This window comes from Spea bombifrons, chromosome 4 (assembly GCF_027358695.1).
Source record: "Spea bombifrons isolate aSpeBom1 chromosome 4, aSpeBom1.2.pri, whole genome shotgun sequence".
NCBI classification, from domain to species: domain Eukaryota; kingdom Metazoa; phylum Chordata; class Amphibia; order Anura; family Pelobatidae; genus Spea; species Spea bombifrons.
Genome location: NC_071090.1, coordinates 2,611,997 through 2,629,365, shown reverse-complemented (window position 1 = coordinate 2,629,365; position 17,369 = coordinate 2,611,997). Strand labels below are relative to the sequence as shown.

General features: G+C 44.0%; 1 protein-coding gene and 1 long non-coding RNA gene across 2 annotated transcripts in view; both read left to right on the top strand.

Annotated features, from left to right (window-relative positions):
- Positions 1-17,369, top strand: part of KDM7A (lysine demethylase 7A) — a 36,827-nt gene that overhangs the window by 4,662 nt on the left and 14,796 nt on the right. The window contains exon 2 of the mRNA XM_053465285.1: positions 12,061-12,146. Within this exon, the coding sequence (XP_053321260.1) occupies positions 12,061-12,146 (86 nt within the window). The remainder of the gene's footprint in view (positions 1-12,060; positions 12,147-17,369) is intronic.
- LOC128492673 (uncharacterized) lies at positions 11,048-11,454 on the top strand. Its single transcript, XR_008354119.1, has 2 exons — positions 11,048-11,249; positions 11,344-11,454. It is a non-coding gene; the product is annotated as an uncharacterized LOC128492673 (long non-coding RNA).

The window sequence follows — 17,369 nt, the reverse complement described above, 5'->3', positions numbered from 1 at the left end:
AAGGCGTTGTATGGCGGACCCTCGCCTGCTCTAATCTGTGTACAGTATTTTGGGGTAATCTGGCTTTTCAGAAGAGATGGGGCAATGAAGGCGGCTTTGTTGAAGGTGCTGTCCCGCTTGGATAAAACATTATACTCCTTAGCATGCTAAGCTATTTTGTTTTAGGTTTTTTATTGGGTTAAAAACACTAACATTTGAGAGCCTTTCTCGTTTCTATGGCAACAACCCATCAGTACCTTCTGTTGTCATGTGACTGTTAAAGGGACACTGCGGTCCAGAAACAATGCGTATTGAAATATATATTCTTAAAACCTGTGGGGGAAATATTAAGGGCTTGGTTTCAGGAGAAGCCGCAGCTCCAGAGATGCAGCAGAACACCTCCTACATGATCTGGTGTAGTGTGATGCTGATTGGCTGCTCGAAGCAGCCAATCGGTTGCAGGGAAGCATTCTTGTTGGGTCTCCGAGCCAGCGCTGGAGATCACTGATGGTAGCTACATCACATAGCTGGACATGTTTGCAGAACACGTGTCATGCATGACAAATGCATATGGGTGGATTTTGGAGACCCCCCCCATGCATTTGTTAGGGGGGGGGCGCCATGGAAATTTAAAGGGACCACTTAGCTATCATGCAGCACAGGTCATACGGTAGCTATAATGTCCCTTTAAGGGTATAATAAGTTATTATTTATGAACATTAAAGTTCTGGCTGCGCTGCGGGTGCCGATGAGCCCATAAGATGTGTTTTGGTGGATAATTCAGCCTCCGCTGCAAACATTGTCTAGAAGTGGATCTGAACATAAGGTCTGCAGCCCGCTGTGAATAGGGAACAGAACATCGCGTACTTTGGAAACCAACAGAGCATGTTCCACCATCTGATACGAAGCGTCTGAGCCCTGCCAGGTTGGGTTCTGCTTTTTTTTTTTTTTTTGCCCTCTGGGTGCCAAATATTTGCCAAACTATCAGGTGTTGGGATGCACCCCCTGCCTGCCTGCCTGCCTGCCTGCGCGCTGCAGCATATATCACTCCCATGGAGGAAGCATCTCATGGGGAGACGAGAGGATAATTAATTTCTAGGTCCGATCTCCATCCATACATTGAACAAAGAGTGCGGAGATGGATTGTGACAGTCCTTTTGTTTGCGTGACTGATCTGCATTGCAATCCAAAAGAGACGGCACACAGGCCCCTCTCGGTAGATGCTTCTGATCTCAGTATTTTCCAGAAGCCCTCGCTTGGGGCTATAAATGAGACTCGTTTTCTTCTTTGCGCTGTTCTACCCCATTTTATAAGAGCCCCCCCCTTCTCTTTTTCTTCTGTGAATTTCCGTGCAGCACTATGATTTTTATTATTGAAACACCTTTATTATTATATATATAATTTTTAACTATTTTGCGATATATTGTAGACCCCTCGTGTGTGTGAGGGAACACAGCTGTGTGATTCGAAAACACATTTTTTGTATCTTTTTCACTTTACGATACAAATCTCCGACAGACCTTAAGATCTTTGCACCTTGTTCTTTATCCCGCAACAACGTTACAGTATATTCTAGACTAATTGTAACAAATTTTGGTAGATTTGTTCGTTTGTATGAAAGTGGAGACCCCCAGCGAAACAAAGAAAATGACCAGATTTTCTCATTTCTCATTCTCTCTCTCAACGTCTCTCCACCTGCTCCGCGTCTCGTCTTCTCCGGAGCTCCATTTCTTCTCCTGGCTCTCCGGCTCTGTTAGTCTGACCTCTATCGAGTATTTCGGCAACTGGGCGCAGCCTCCGCTCGTGCGGCAATGACAACCTAGCCCCCCGATTTTTGGTCCGTGTGCGCAAGTCTAGTATATTCTGCGTTATAAGATGCACCAAAATTCATGATTCTAGTGGGATTTTTTTTACATTTTTTTATTTCTTTTATTTTGAGGCCGGATAACGTGAGTCCCTTTAACTCTTGGGTTTTAGATGAACTTTTAGGCTGCAAAAACCTTAAATGCACCGCAGGGAAGAAATATATATATATTTTTTTTTTTAAGAAACATTTTAGCTTTCAAAACCTCTGAGCCGCCTTCCCCTGGCCGCCCGCGGCAGAACAGGTTATCAGAGTGTGTCGCACGCTGGAATCTAACACCTGCCCGCTGCGTGCGCATTATAAACATTCACGCGCCCTAAGAGGACTCGGCTGGCTCCTTGGTCTCATTCATGGCTGGTGAACGACTAGACGTGTCTAGAAACTCTTAGCCTGCACCAGCTTTTTAACCCTCTTGATTGCTGCAGGACTAAAATCCCCATCATCCATCACCATCATACGTGTCGGTTCTAGGTTAGCAACCTGATTCTGGGTTTCCGATGCTATGATACGTTTTGTTTCCTACCCTGTTCGTATTTAACATGACTGTTTTGTAAATATTTAAAGGGACACGTGAGGTCAGCCACTTGAACGATGAATGCACATGGAAGTACTTTCTATAAGTACTTTCATATGCATTATTTAACTTACCAGTAAGTATTTATCTTAGGGAGAAGCTGCAGCCCCAGAGCTGTAGCAGAACGCCCCCTTCCGCGGCATGGCGTTTCGCGCTGCTGATTGGCAGATTCAATCAGTGTCCGAAAACTGCTCCCATTGAAATCCGTGGGAATGTTTTCTACGCCTCGGGGGTCTCCTTGCAGCGATACATTTGCTGGGACATGGCCAAAAATAGTTTCTTGTGGTCTGGCTGTTTCCACTCCTGGCTGCGCTGCCCCAAAAAATTCACTGCATCTGCGCAAAATCTAGGGTTTGATGGCAGAACACGATGATGTCACAACACTACTTTTACAGGGTTAATAACCTCCCTACCCCCTGACTTTGCTTCTGGTTGGTATGTGCCGCCTCACTCTTCCAAGATGTGATGTAATATTCAGATCCGGTCTTGCATCATCTAAACGTTCCCCGCTAAAAGGGGTGAGACAGAATGAATGTCGTGACGAGACGTTCTGCGTGGCGGAACAAAGCACTTCAAAGGACGCGTTGTCTCTTTGGGGTTGTCTTGTTCTCCGTTAACAAGCTGTATTTATGTGCTGTTCTCACAGACTGTTCCAGAAACACTGCTTGTTCTGTTCTCTTCGTTCCTCGGGTGGGTGAATGACGCTCAAACGTGTCGCTGAAACGGAGAGGCGGAAATTCAACGGTTTGGGGGATTTATTTTCATCTTTTTCCGATCCGAGTGACTAAAGGGATAAGAAAGCCAGAACTTTGTTAAAGGGGAAGGACTTTATACAGCGCTATATACAGTAATATAACCCCTCCCCTGGCGCTGTATATAGTGATATACCCCCCCCGTCCCTGTATACAGTAATGTCGGTTGTTGACAAAAGCCTGGTTTTTGTCTCATTTTGTCCCAATAATCTCCCTTTATCTGCAGACCTGGAGCCGCCGTTGCTGTCGGTCATGTGATATTTTGGGTCACTTTCCCGGCTCAAACACCACACTGAGCTGATGCTTTATGGCGATGCTAATGAAGTCCGTTCCCCCATAGACCATTCCATCCATATAATATAACTTCCTTCCGGTTCTAAACTCGTTCGTGTTCTCACCGTCTTATCTTAAAGGTGGACAAAACAAAAGAGCGCAAATGTTTGAAAAGCAGTTTTACTTTTTGCTTCATCCTTTCAATGTCTACACTCGGGTCACATGGCAATGAAATATCCCCGGAACAAATACTGATCGCAAAAGAGTTAACAAGCTGGCTAAGATATGGCCCATGTCTACTAAATCCTTTCAGAGTCGGCAGATCTGATTCTTCTCTCTGACCTATAACTAGATGGTTAAACACTTAATAAAAACAAAAGTAAGATTGTGTTTACATTTTGCTGCGTTCTGCCTTTTTCCCCCCCATTTACAGTTTTAGATGACTTCATAAGAATACCGCGATGTGGGATCTGAAGGAGGGGATTGGCTTTGGGGAGTGAATTGCCGATTCTGTGTATTTGTTTAGTTATTTCTGCCTTTCATTAGAGTTACTGATTAACGAAACCCAACATTGATTGCCGAGAACCGAGCCCTGGAGCCCCGCGGCATCTTTCCTGCGGAGACCAAGTTTCTGATGGGGCTTTTTGGTTTTGTTTCACTCCGGTATCCTCCAAGTGTCCCTGTTTGGTTTGTCCAGTCCCTCTCCCAAATCCTTGATGCCCCTCTTTTCTAGGAGGTCAGAATGTTTGCTGGGTATGAGGGGATCGCAGGGTTCTACAGCCCTAAAAGCCCCGACAATGTGTATAGAAACAGCAGGAACTGGAAATGCTAGTTCTGCCTGCCTTGGCTTCAACACAAGTTAACATTTAAATTTAAATTTCCAAAATGACGACATTCACTACCAACCAAAAACAAAGGTTTGATTGACCAATTTAGTTTCATTTAAATGAAAACTAGTAGCAGTCAGGAATTGCCCCTCCGGGTCGAGGCGGGTGTTCTTGAAACGTGATATTCGCTAATGCCGGCCGGTTTGTTTAACACTTTTTACTGGGGTCTCGGCCTCCGCTCTGGGGCTGTTAACTGACGGCTACGTGTCAGTATCGTCCCGCTTGGCCTCTTAATTAGCGCAGATCCCAAACATTGACCCACCTGCGTCCTTCCAAGGAGATCTCACACAGAGAAGCTCCGTCATGGGGTATTTGGGTCATTTTTAGTGTCGGTGACATAGTCTTTGGTGAACTTTGGGGGGAAAACAAAGGAATTTATAGGGACAGGCCAGCCGTCCTATCCCCTTTAATGCGTATGATGGCTGAGTGGTCCCTTTAAATTTTTGTGAGGTCCCCCTTGCCATTTTACCCCCCACTAACATATGGCCTCCTCCGCTATTCCGGCGGGGGCTGTGCACTTTCTACAATGTACGCTAAAACATTTAATAGGACGTAAGTCCAACTGCCAGGACTCTTCTGTCAAAATCGAGACTGTTGGAAGCTATGGAATTGTAAACACGGTAGCTTTGGGCTCCCCTTTTGGACCCCGTTGAAGATCCAAGTGTGTTTTATAAGACTCTTGCTGCTTCTTTCGGGTGATTGCACTTTTCTTATGGTTGAATAGAATGCTTGGCTTACGTGAGCTTTAAAAAAATAAATAATAATAAAAAAAATCCCTTAGTTTTATTTAAAGCCAGTGCTTTCAGGCAAAAAGCCGAACCTGCCCCTCCTTCCTAAACCATGCGCGGGGATCTGATATCCTGGCATACTGAGAGCGTGCGCTGAGCATGAATAATTACTAAAGGTCATTGCCAGGGGCTTAAAAAAAACCCAAAAACCTTCCGTCATATTCCGTAACTATGTACACGTTTCACGTGCAGCGGATGGCGGCCGTTCTTGGCTTTGATCTTCTTGGCTTTCGGTTACGATACAAGAGAAAAGATTGATTTAACCCTTGAAGGACAAGAAATGCATGAACTCCAAAGATTTGGTATGACGGGGTCTCCTGTCTGGGGAGGGCTTTAGCAGCGACAGCAAATCACACGTGTATTAGTAAAACATCAGTGTTCGTATAACACGCATGTAACGGATGTCACGGGAAGGTATGCTCCCAGTTCGTTCTACTGAGCATGTGCAGGAAGTATACAGCGGAATGCTTCCTGCTTTCAATAAAAGCATCTGGTGGGAGGAGCTAAACGACACCAAAGCCCCATTTTCGAGCTAAAAATCGCCTCCACTTATTTATATGCCATAAAATTAATTGGAGTCAATGCAAAATAGACTCCAGTATGTGTTTAACATAAAAATAGGGTTTAAGTGGACCTTTCAACTAGGGACAACCTCTGGGTCACATGCGTTATTATTTACTGATTTATATAATGGCTCCACCATATTCCCCAGCACTGTACAGTGCATCAAAAGAGCTTACAATCTAGAAGGTACAGCATATGCTGAAGAATGAGATATGGTCTTTTCCCAGTATGGCCCCCGTGGTTAGCGGGTTAGAGCGGAGGTGTTTGTGGCTTCTCCCAGCCGGCGTCGGCTTCTGTAACCCCGGCTTAAACGAGTCACCCTCTTTTTAACTTTCTTTTGTTGTACGGAGTAATGATGGAAGGAGATAAACTTCAAAGCTGGTCTGCGAGTGGAGATTGTGCCAGATTTACCACTTCATTTATCCTTTGGCACCACGGAGGCGCTGAATTATTTCCCATCTCACCCGTCCTTCAAGGGACTTTTATCATTCATCTCTAGCTGTGTGTATATATATTTATTATATGTAGTGTGTGTGTGTATGTATGTATATATATATATATATATATATATATATATATATATATATATATATATATATATATATAATCATTACATTTTTTTATGGTACCCCCCCCCCGCAAGTGCATCAAAGGCATTATGCTAAACCCGTTACGGATTTGCCCCCTTTTCTCCAGCCCTCGGCTGTTTTCCACGCAGGGGCCGTGTTTGAACATATCTCCCGGCGTGTGATAGGAACCTGATCTGATACGTCGTTTTATTATTTACTATAAAGGTTTAATCCCAACACAGAAGCCCCTTCCGTTGCCACGGCAACAATCTATCAGCGCCTGCAAACGTGCCACAAAAACCATGAATGGAAAAAAAAAAGGAATTGTACGAAATAAAAGAATTCTTTCCGGGAAGGGTTTGGGGCTTCGGCGGGACCGGGGAACGACGTTTCCGACGCCGCGTTTAGGTGGGAAAGCGCTAAACGCGGAAGAGTTGCCGGAGCGGCACGAGAGATAAGAACAAAGTGGAAATTGTAAAGTGGAAAATACATTTGCTCTTTGCCAGGTGGTGATTCTGAAAAAAATAGAGAGTTCCCAGCTGTGCGGGGCTTATCTGAATTACGTTTCACACTTACATAAACATGTGTGCTCCGGGCCGGCTCGTGTTACTTCGAACTGTAGGCGCTGGGTTGAGAGAATTATTTCATGAAATAAGAGGACATTCAATCTATTTTTTTTATTTCTCTTTAAAAAAAAAAAAAAATTAAAAAAATATTCTCTAATTCTTTAAAAAAAAAAAAAAGATTTTTAATTCTTAATTCTCTTTTTAGTTCTTTAAAAAAAAAATATATATATATATATATATATATATATAATCACTGGTCTTAGAACTTCCATATCCCGTTGAATAAGATGATGCACAACATTGTTACATTGTTTCGCTAAATAAATAAAATGCTACACTTTCTCTTATTTTTATTTGAGGTTTTTTAAGCATGCGCGTGGAAGTGCCTTGTCACCCGCAGTGAGCCCGATAAGTACGTCGCTCTTCACCTCGATATAGAACTAGTTCAGTGCTGGTTATGAAAGCTGTTATTGTACCTGCCCTGACACAACGTCCGGGTGTTATATGTTCAAAGGGGATTAGTGTTACCAAGTGTGCGGGAAAGAGGGACGTCGTTACATCACCCCCGCCGTCTTCTATATAGTACCTGTTTACAATCATTTTGGGAGATATATAATATATATTGTATATTATAATCTAGTGGTTATTCTATAGTGGTAGAGGGTAATACAGCGAGGGTATTAAACATGCATGGGATAGGCATACGGCTCCTGAATCTAAGACGAGACCAACGGCTGATTAAGGTTTAAGTCTTTACAGCAGGAGAAACGGGCGAGTAGATGGGGGGCCGGATGGGGCCGATCTGCCGGCAGGTTCCAAATGTACACGTTTTTTAAAGTCTCGTTTACTCTTGGTGAATAAGATGTGGATTTTCATGTGATTTGATCTCCCGTGATACCCGCGCGACAGCTGCCGGGCCGTCTACCTTACACAGCTGTCCCGGCTTCTCAGAAACGGCTCAATTTGTTGCGGGTTGTTGCTATGGAAACAGAACGCGCCGTAAAAGTGCCTGTTGTGTTTTTAAGCGATTAAACCTTTTAAGAGGAAACAATACTGCGTTATATCTGCTACATTTTCTTTGCCTGACATTCTTTGCGCCGCCCCCCGTTAGCCGGTGAGCCCCCCAAAGCCATAGTTCTGCGAACTCCCGGCCGGACAGTGTTCAGATACAGTACGCCGCCTGCTTTGCCCTCTTTTAATGGGAATCGTCCTAATTACCTGGCAGCGTCTGTTTCCTGCAATTAAGATCAAAGCGTTTTCTCTGTCCAGCTCTCCATTAGGGCTCCCGTAAAGTAAACAGTCCTTTCCCCCCTGCCTGGGCCCTTTGTCTTTTTCAGCAACCCTTACTGGACAAAAGGGGAGGCAAAAAAAATGTCAGCAGGTTCTGATTTTATACATTTAGGATTTAAAAAGCTTGCATAGTATATTTGTTTTATTGTATCTTTGGAGGTATCCCCGACTGATGAGTGTTAATGGAGAAACTAATTGGTTTGTTGGTCTCTTGGTCCTTGAAGGGTCAATAATCCACTTTGCCAGCAACAGGCTAGTGATCACGTGGGCGGGGCCTGAAGTCAAGGTCCAATCATAGTGTAGCTGCTGCGCTACGATTGGGTCCTACCCCACTCCGAGCGAGGTCCCCTATGGTGCCCAAGGACTGTTTTGCGGGAGAAGCTGCAGCTCCATTGTCGAGTGTTTCTATACACATTATCGGGGCTTTTAGGGCCGTAGAACCCTGCGATCCCCTCACACCCAGCAAACATTCTGACCTCCTAGAAAAGAGGGGCATTGGGGGAGAAGAGAGGGGCATCAGGGATTTGGAACCCAAAGAGGGACTGGCAGCCCTAAACAGGGACACTTGAGACGTATACCATTAGTTTATTCCTCCATGCATATGGAGGGCCCGGTTTCCAGTAATAATGTTCGTGTTTCATGAAGTTATGATTAATAGAAATTGTAGTTGACCTTTTTTTTTTTTTTTTGCTGCATGAAAAAAAATCCCGGTTTAACCGACAAACCAGCTTCTGCTTTTCAGACCGCTGTGGTTTCTTCTGATCGCTGTCAAAATACTTCGAGCGTCGCCTCCCCCTCCGATTACATAAAGTCCTCCGTGTAGAGAAGGCATCGTTTGCTGGCATCATCGCGCTGTTTAGTTCGGCCGCCTACGGTATCGGTAATTAGGACGGGATCTCGGAACTCCGGGCGTGAAGGTTGCTTAGGGCAGCCAATCGGTGGCAAGAATCGCCGGACTATGAATGAGTAGGGCAGCTGCACGCACACTCGCATTTACACAAACCTAGCACTCTCGCTAACACACATACACTCTCTCACACATACTTACACACACGTGTTAAAACATAGGCCCCCACGCGCTTACGCATACTTACATACACATGCATGCTTACACACAAGCATTTATACATACACACATACTCCCTCGCAGTTCTCTTTTCCCCGCTTACACTCTGTGAGTGTGCTGCATCAGTGTTACCGTGGGGGCACGTAACAATGCATTACATGACCGTGCTGCGGTCCTGCTGCTGGGGGGGGTGCCTGTCCAAAATTGTTTCCAAGGGGCCGGTCTGTCCTGGAATGGCTCGTTCCGGGTCGGAAAGGCCCTTTGCCAACAATTTTGCTCCGGCCTGGGGGCGAATAAAGAATAAAGCTCTTCTTTCCTGGGGCTGTCGGTGTCTTTAAACTGCCCCTTTTATATACACTGTAATGTGCTTTTGATTTGCATCAAGGTTGCTCTGTGAAGCCGTTCCTTTGAGGATACGTTAAGGATTGTGAGATTTTGGTTTTTATTTTTTTTTTTTACAGAATGTTTCTGATCTTTATTATTTTTTTTTTGCTCCCCTTTCGTGCTTAAAAACATCCAGAGCAGGTGTTTGGACGAGCACCAAAAACGGTCTTTTTCTGCCGCTCTCAGCGTTTTCTGTCCAGCTGTTCCGCGCTCGCTCTCTGCGGTGGCATTTAGCCGGGATCTCCGTGTATCCCGCGTGACTCGCTGCCTTTTATTTTCGTTAAGGCGATGACCTCGGGTGACATTCTCGGTTTGTCTGTCATCCCCTCGCCCTGTGATTTAACATCTGCGGCTTTGCCGTTGCCGAGGCGTAGAATTATTTTGTTTACGTGCCGATCTGTCGTATGGATTAGGCGATGAAATAAACAGATGTGATGTGCATGCGTTTCAGCATTGTGCTCCCTTTAAAGGTACACGCTGGCTTTAATATACACTAAACACGTGACAGCTGAGCGGTCCCTTTAAATGTACACGCAGCGCTACGGAACGTGATGGCGCCATATAAAACAATAAATAATAATAATATACGCTTTAATGCATGGGACAGCTCGTCGGTCCCTTTAACCCCTTGATGACAATTGCCGGTCCGGGCACGTCACCGAAAATCGTGACGATTATGACAATTGACGTGCCAGGACCGGCACGTCTTTAAACGGGTGAAAAAATCGATCCGTGATCGATTTTTTCACTCAAACGGTGTTGCTCTAATGCCTCGACATCGAGGCATTGAGCAACACCAAAAAAAACATTCCCGCCCCCCCCCGATCGCTCCTAGGAGCAAATAAAAAAACATGTTTGAAAGACTGCACGTCTTTCAAACATGGCCGCACCCGCCGCTGAAAAACGGGTTTAGGAAGCGATCGCGAGTCGCTTCCTTTGCTTAGCTGGTGTTGCTAAGATGCCTCATTATCGAGGCATCTTTGCAACACCTGTTTAGCAAAGGAAGTGACTCGCGATCGCTTCCTAAATGCTCAACTTACCTTCCCGGTGCCGGCGTCTTCAAAACACACGCGGTGTTTCAAGATGGCGGCGCCCATCAAGCCGGGGGGCGGAGCCTGCTATCATCATCGGGGGGGGTGTTGCTGGATGTCATGGACATCCAGTGAATAACACCCCTAGTGGTCAGATCACTCATAAGAGTGATCATGATTTCCTAAATCAAAGGCAATGTTTTCTAAACATTGCCTTTGATCAGTATTGGATCTGCCTCCCTCCTTCACTTGCTTCTAGTGAGGGAGAGAGACAGATCAGTGTGTTTTCTGCTATTTCAGGTATTTTCAATAAAATATATATATATATATATATTGATCCAAAGGCTCTTATAAGAGCCACCCATTTGATATTAACCCCTTCATTGCCATTGATCACTGCATAAACAGTGATCTTGAATAGTGGCATAGGGGTTCTTTTTTTTTTACATTTTTTTTTACTTTTTTTTTTTTTACTTTTTTTTTTAGGTTTTTTTAATTTTTTTTTTATTAGAGCCATTAACCCTTTCCTTCCCCACTATTTTTGCTGCAATTGTTACCATGCAGCGGTATACGGCTGAGGAGGCATGTTCCAAATGTGGCCCTTTTGGCCCCAAACAATCTGACAAACCCATGCATGTGGGGTATCAATGTACTCAGGAGATGTTGCTGAACACATATCGGGGTGTTGTGTGACAGCAACAGCATACCAGGAGCTGTAATTTCACAACTGAAGTACAAAGTATGTGAAAAAAACAGCAAAAACAATTACTATCACAAACTTTGACAAGGGTTGGTGGTAGGATTAGTGCATGGAAAGGGTTAAACTATCAGCATCTAAAATACCCTGGGGTGTCTAGTTTTCAAAAATATATGGTTTGGTGGGGTAAATTTAATTTGCTGGCTTCAAAGATGCCCCAAATACCACATGGAGACAGAATTACCAGATTCAGAGAAAAATGGTTTTGAATTAGCAAAACGCTACCTGTACTTATTGCCCCATAACGTGTAGAAGAAAGCAAAAAAACATAAAAACATTGGGTATTTCTAAACTCGGGACAAATAGTAGAATCTATTTAACAGGTTTTTTCAGTAGTTTTTTTATGATGAATAAAAGATTTTTCAAATAAAAGTGAGAAAATGTGTTTTTTTTTCAATTTTTCGTCATATTTTATTATTTTTATTATAGGAAATTACATCATATATAAAAATTATGGTGTCTGAAGAAAGCCCTTCTTGTCCTGAAAAAAACAATATATAACTTGTGTGGGTTTAGTAAATGGGTTAAGAGAAAATTACAGCTAAACACAAACACCGCAGAAACGATAAAACAGCCATTGTCACGAAGGGTACAAAAAATAGAATCAGCCTTTGTCATGAAGGGGTTAAATGTGATCGGGACTCTTCATTGTATCGCGGGAGGTGAATTGTATCCTAGATCATCTTCGTTTAATGATCTTTTTTATCTCTTTACAGCTGCGTGCGAGTCGAGGAGCACCAGGCGGCCGACATCGACCTTTATCACTGCCCCAACTGTGAAGTGTTACACGGACCCTCCCAGCGTAAGTCTTCGTGGCTGTAATTGCTTAGGATCGTGTGGTTGACGCAAGTAATTCGGGGCCGACCTTTGCTTTCCATCCCTCTATAAATGCTTCCTTTGTTTAGAGAGCAGCCTATGTATAGTTTATTCTTTTACTGCGTTTGGCCAATGCTTTCTCATTTTTGCGGTCATGTGTCTAAGCGTATAGAATTCGCAGTTTTCTTTTTTTGTTTTTGTTACCTAGTTATAGTTTTTGGTCCATAATGTTTTCAGGCAGCTGTATATTTGTTCTTGCTCTGTTCCCTCTGTTCTTGCTCTGATCCCCAATCTACTAAACACCCAGACTCCTTATCATACTGCCTGTGGGGAACAATAGAATGGCTCAGTCTTAATCAACCAGTCGGACTATCTGATTTAATGAAAGTCTACGGGGAACGGACTTCATTAGCATCGCCATAAAGCATCAGCTCAGTGTGGTGTTTGAGTCGGGAAAGTCACCCAAAATATCACGTGACGGACAGCAACGGCGGGTTCAGGTCTGGGGGGAGGGGGGGCGGCTGCATTACTGTATGCAGTCCTGGTGGGGGGGGCTTTGCTCAAAAAGAAATTTATTTTTTCCCCTTGGAACTTGCTAAAATTTAAAAGGGAAGAATATCTGAAACCCTCCCACGCCGCAGCTGGTGCCCTTTTGTTGATCTTTGGAAATAAAAGTGAAAGTTTCAGGTTCAAAGTCCGCGAGCCGAGAGGATTACCTTGAAGTTTGGTGGAAAGTGAAACGTTCAGGTCGGGATTCACTGACGTGGAATGCGAGCGCGTTTCACGTAACGCGTCTCTCGTCTGTAACCGCCGGTGACGACCTGTTATGTATTTTTTTCCTCCCCTTCTTAGATGAAATGCCTTCTGGCAGATAAAGGCATGTAAGGACAGAACGCGGGGCGGAATCCGGCGTGATCGCCGGGGAGCGGCCTTTTTCCAATTATAAGCCGTCTTCCGTGCTAAAAGGATTTCGGGAACTGGCGCATGCAGATAAAATACCCCCAGGGACACCAAGAATAAAAAACTAGAATCATAACAGATGTATCGGCTGTCAAAAAACCCAAAAAACCCCCAAAAAACCCCGGCCGTTCTAATCTCTAATGGGAGCTGTCACGCGCTCTCTACCTTTTTGCGGAGAGACAGCCTGTCTCCTCTCTCAAAGTGAAATTGATTTGTCGTAGAAGGTTACGCTCTCGGCCCCCGAGATGGGAATACTTTGTAACGACCGAATAACACGGCCATCGATCCGGTGGAGGTCTTCTGCGGCCCCTCTAATGAAAGACGCGTAATCCCTTCCGGAAGCTTCCGATTCCCGCGCCTAATGGCTTCACTCCTTAGAAGTAAGCCCTGGATAGGGCTGTCTGGCTGGCCGAGGCTCAGGGGGGCCGAAGCCCCCTATGGGCATCCCTTCTGCTTGCAGACGAAGGTGTAAGTTTAATGATGGCGGTTGCTACAGGTTGGGGGAAACAATGGTTTCCGTAGAAGCGTTTGTTGCAGCAAAAGAATTGATTCTATTGGTCACGGGTGCCATATAGTCATACCTGAGAACCCAGGGAGATTCTCGGGGTCACACAGTCTGGATCTGACCCCTTCCTATTCTCCCCCCAATGGGATCATATATAAGACCCCCAGGTGGTGCTTTTGCTTCCAGTATGTTATGGCTGATATCCCTGCTTGAATACAGGTGACTCAGTTAAGTGGTGAAGGAATTTTAACATGCCTGGGATAGCCTCCCAAATCTAAGAAGAAACTCTGCTCAATGTAATGCCCGAGAATGAGTTTTCCTTTCTTGGTTTTTGCCGGGATCACTGAATTGTCATGAGATAGAAAACCAGGCTCTGATAAGCTGTTGCCATAGAAACTTATAAAAGCGTCTTAATTTTTTGTTAATTTGTGTAATTTATTTGCACATCGCAGGGACAGGGGGGTTCTTGGGGTTTCCTGATATAAATTTTGTTCATTATTTGCCCAGTAAATAAAAGGCTTGTTTCATATGTGGCATTTTCACCGCTTCTGGATCCGTTATGGCTTTTATTATATGCGCACAAAAATGTTTCAAGCCAAAAATGAAGATTCCCAGAATTTTGCTCTTATTCTAAAGAACGGTAGATTTGATTATAACCTTCCGACTCCCCCCTTCGTCTCCGTCCCAGATGGTGTATTTTTTTTTACATTTATTTATTTTATTTTTTTATGGATTTTTTTTCGCGTCTTCCCATCCAGCGGCCGAGTCTATATATAGATCCGGAAAATCAGATTCCGCGTCCGTAACTCCGGTTAACGCGGTTAAACTATATATATAATCCGTTTCCTGTGCAGGAAGCGGCCGCCTTGGTATTTGCTATGGGAAAAAAAATTAAAAACAAATTGTGTTTTTTGTTTTAAAAAAAAAAAAAAAATCTCCCTCTGGAGTATTACATCACAAAAAGCAAGCGCGGATTCACTACCAAAGGATAGGATTTTATTAAATAGACGTCTCGGGTCCATTAATATTTTTGTTTATTTATTTTTTTGTAAGTCTGTGTTTTGTTTCTAATTTTTCGTGTTAAGTTTTGTTTTTTATAATTTTTTTTCTCCCAATCTATATTTGGGTGGGAAAAGCGACACGTATTTGTAGCAATTTTATAGATTTTAGGAAGAAAAAAAAAAAAAATTGTATTTGTGACCTCTCTTCCCAACCCCCCTCCCCCGCCAAGCAATGAGCCATGCGTACCGCCGCTGCAGTCCCACTGATTGCGGTGCATGTGGTGGATCCATTATTACTGGACACGGATAAGGTTTAGAACATGAGATCACCATGCGCAGATCTGCAGCGCGCCGCCGCCTCCAGCCTTAATTGAGTTATCCATCCCAGCGATTGGATGTTAGTCCCAAACTCGTCAGATTATGCGATTCCCGCGGACCGTTACCGTTTTATCGTAATATAAATATCGGGACCTCTCAGCGCTGCTTTTACTCTGAGCCCCCAACGCGTAGTTTGTCAAATACGGCAGTAATATTTCCCATCGCCCCATTTACCCGGCTGAGGGTGCCGAGGAGTCTCTGAGAAGCCGGGACAGCTGTGTGAGGTAGACGGCCCGGCAGCTGTTATCGGGTATCAGCGGGGATCAAATCGCATGAAAATCCACATCTTATTCATTAAGAATAAACGAGCCTTTAAAACTTGTACGCTTGTAAAACACAGAATCTGCCGGCAGATCGGCCCCATTCGGCCCCGTCTGGTCTCCCTTTATGTAAAAACTCAAACCTTAATCAGTCGTTGGTCTCGTCTTAGATTCAGGAGCCGTATGTCTACCCAATGCATGTTTAATCCCCTCACTGTATTACCCTCTACCACTTCTGCTGGGAGGCTGCTCCACTTATATACCACCCTCTCAGTAAAGTAAAACATTCCATCTAATGTGTTTTTTTTTTTTTTTTTTTTTTTTTTTTTACCACTTGGAGTTTTTGCCCCATAATATAAATGTTTTCAGGCAGCTGCATATCAGCCGTTTGTATGATTCTCGCTCTGTTATCTGATCCCCGATCTACTAAACCCCCCGACTCCTTATCATACTGCCTGTGGGGAGCAATAGAACGACTCGGTCTTAATCACCCTCCCGGACTCAGAATAATAAAAGTCTATGGAGGACAGGACTTCAATAGCATTGCCATAAAGCATCGGCTCAGTGTGGTGATTGGCCTCTTGTAACCCGGGGATTGACACTTTGGTAGTTGTGGATCTCAAAAGAACTACAAACTAAATTCCCCTTCCCGGCTCTTAAGAAAAAGAAAAGTAGAATATAACTGGTTTTGCAGGCTCTGGTGTTGCCGCCTGGAACATAATAGAGCGCCGGCGTCCTGATTGCTCCGATCCTTGACCTTTAACGTTACCTTGACACAAATGTGCTTATTGCGGTGAACTGCTTTAACTCAAAAGTCTCTTGTTCAGAGATCTGCTCTGCCGGGTATTAAATTACTCCATTTAACCAGTTGGCGCCGGCGTGTTTAAATGCCTCGATCTGGCTGTTATCCCGGAGCGCCTCGCTGCCGGCACCGAGACGCTGCTGTATTTTTATATACGGTTTCTAAATACTCGACGTATTGCACTAAAAAACACCCCCCCCCAATAGTAGCCGGATAATTGATTTCCTAGCCACATACTTTATGCTGCTTTTATTTAAACTTTCTTTTATTTTCTCAACATTTTTAAGGCTCTTGTGACCTTTTTAATGAAAGTGTCGCTGCTCGGGAGAAATACTGCGTTTGAGGTTTTCAGGACCCTGAAATACACTAAACAAAACTAATTTTTATATATGTGTGTGTGTGTATTTATTTATTTCTATATAATGTTTTAACTTAAAAAGTGCCTGCACTGTTAGTTTTCTAAGTGGAATTATTTAGTTGGCATTTAAAGGGACATTTTCATAAAAACTTGTAAAATATATTAAAGGGAGCCTCCCACCATTTTATTCCTTATATCAGATTAAATACAAGTTTTCCAAAATAGTGTTTTTTTGTTTGTTTGTTTGTTTTTTGTTTGTTTTTTTTAAGCCAGTTATAGCCCTATAATATGTTTTCAGGCAGCTGCATATCAGCCGTTTGTATGATTCTCGCTCTGTTATCTGATCCCCGATCTACTAAACACCCCCACTCCATATCAAACTGCCTGTGGGGAACAATATAATGACTCAGTCTAAATCACCCACTTGGACTCTGAATAATAATAGTCTATGGGGGATGAGACTTCAATAGCTTTGCCATAAAGCATCAGCTCAGCGCTGGGGGTTATAATTGGGCAGGTGAGACTTTACAGCATATTGCTTCATGTTTATAAAAGCACGAAGTGTCCCTTTAAATCGTTGTCACCAATATTAGCAGGTTTTGTCCCCGGCGATGTTTCTGATAATACTCTAAGTGCCGCTTCTGCTGCCGGAGCTTCCTTTCGGGTTGATTCTTTCTCTTTTGATGACTTCTCCGCGTTCCTGACGTCTCTCGGTTGACACGAAAGTCCTGGATCACGCAGAGACCTGAGAGCAGAGCTCATTAACCGTTGTCTATTCTTTCTCCTAGGTGTATAATATGCTCTTTAATCTCCAGTGCCACCTACTGGGAACCGGACTGGATAAACCTCAAGCCTTGCTGTTACTCAGCTGTGCGATGGAGACATTCGCTGTAAAACGTAGTGCCCCCCCCCCCCAAGACAACCGCTTCATTTAAACGCCTTCAA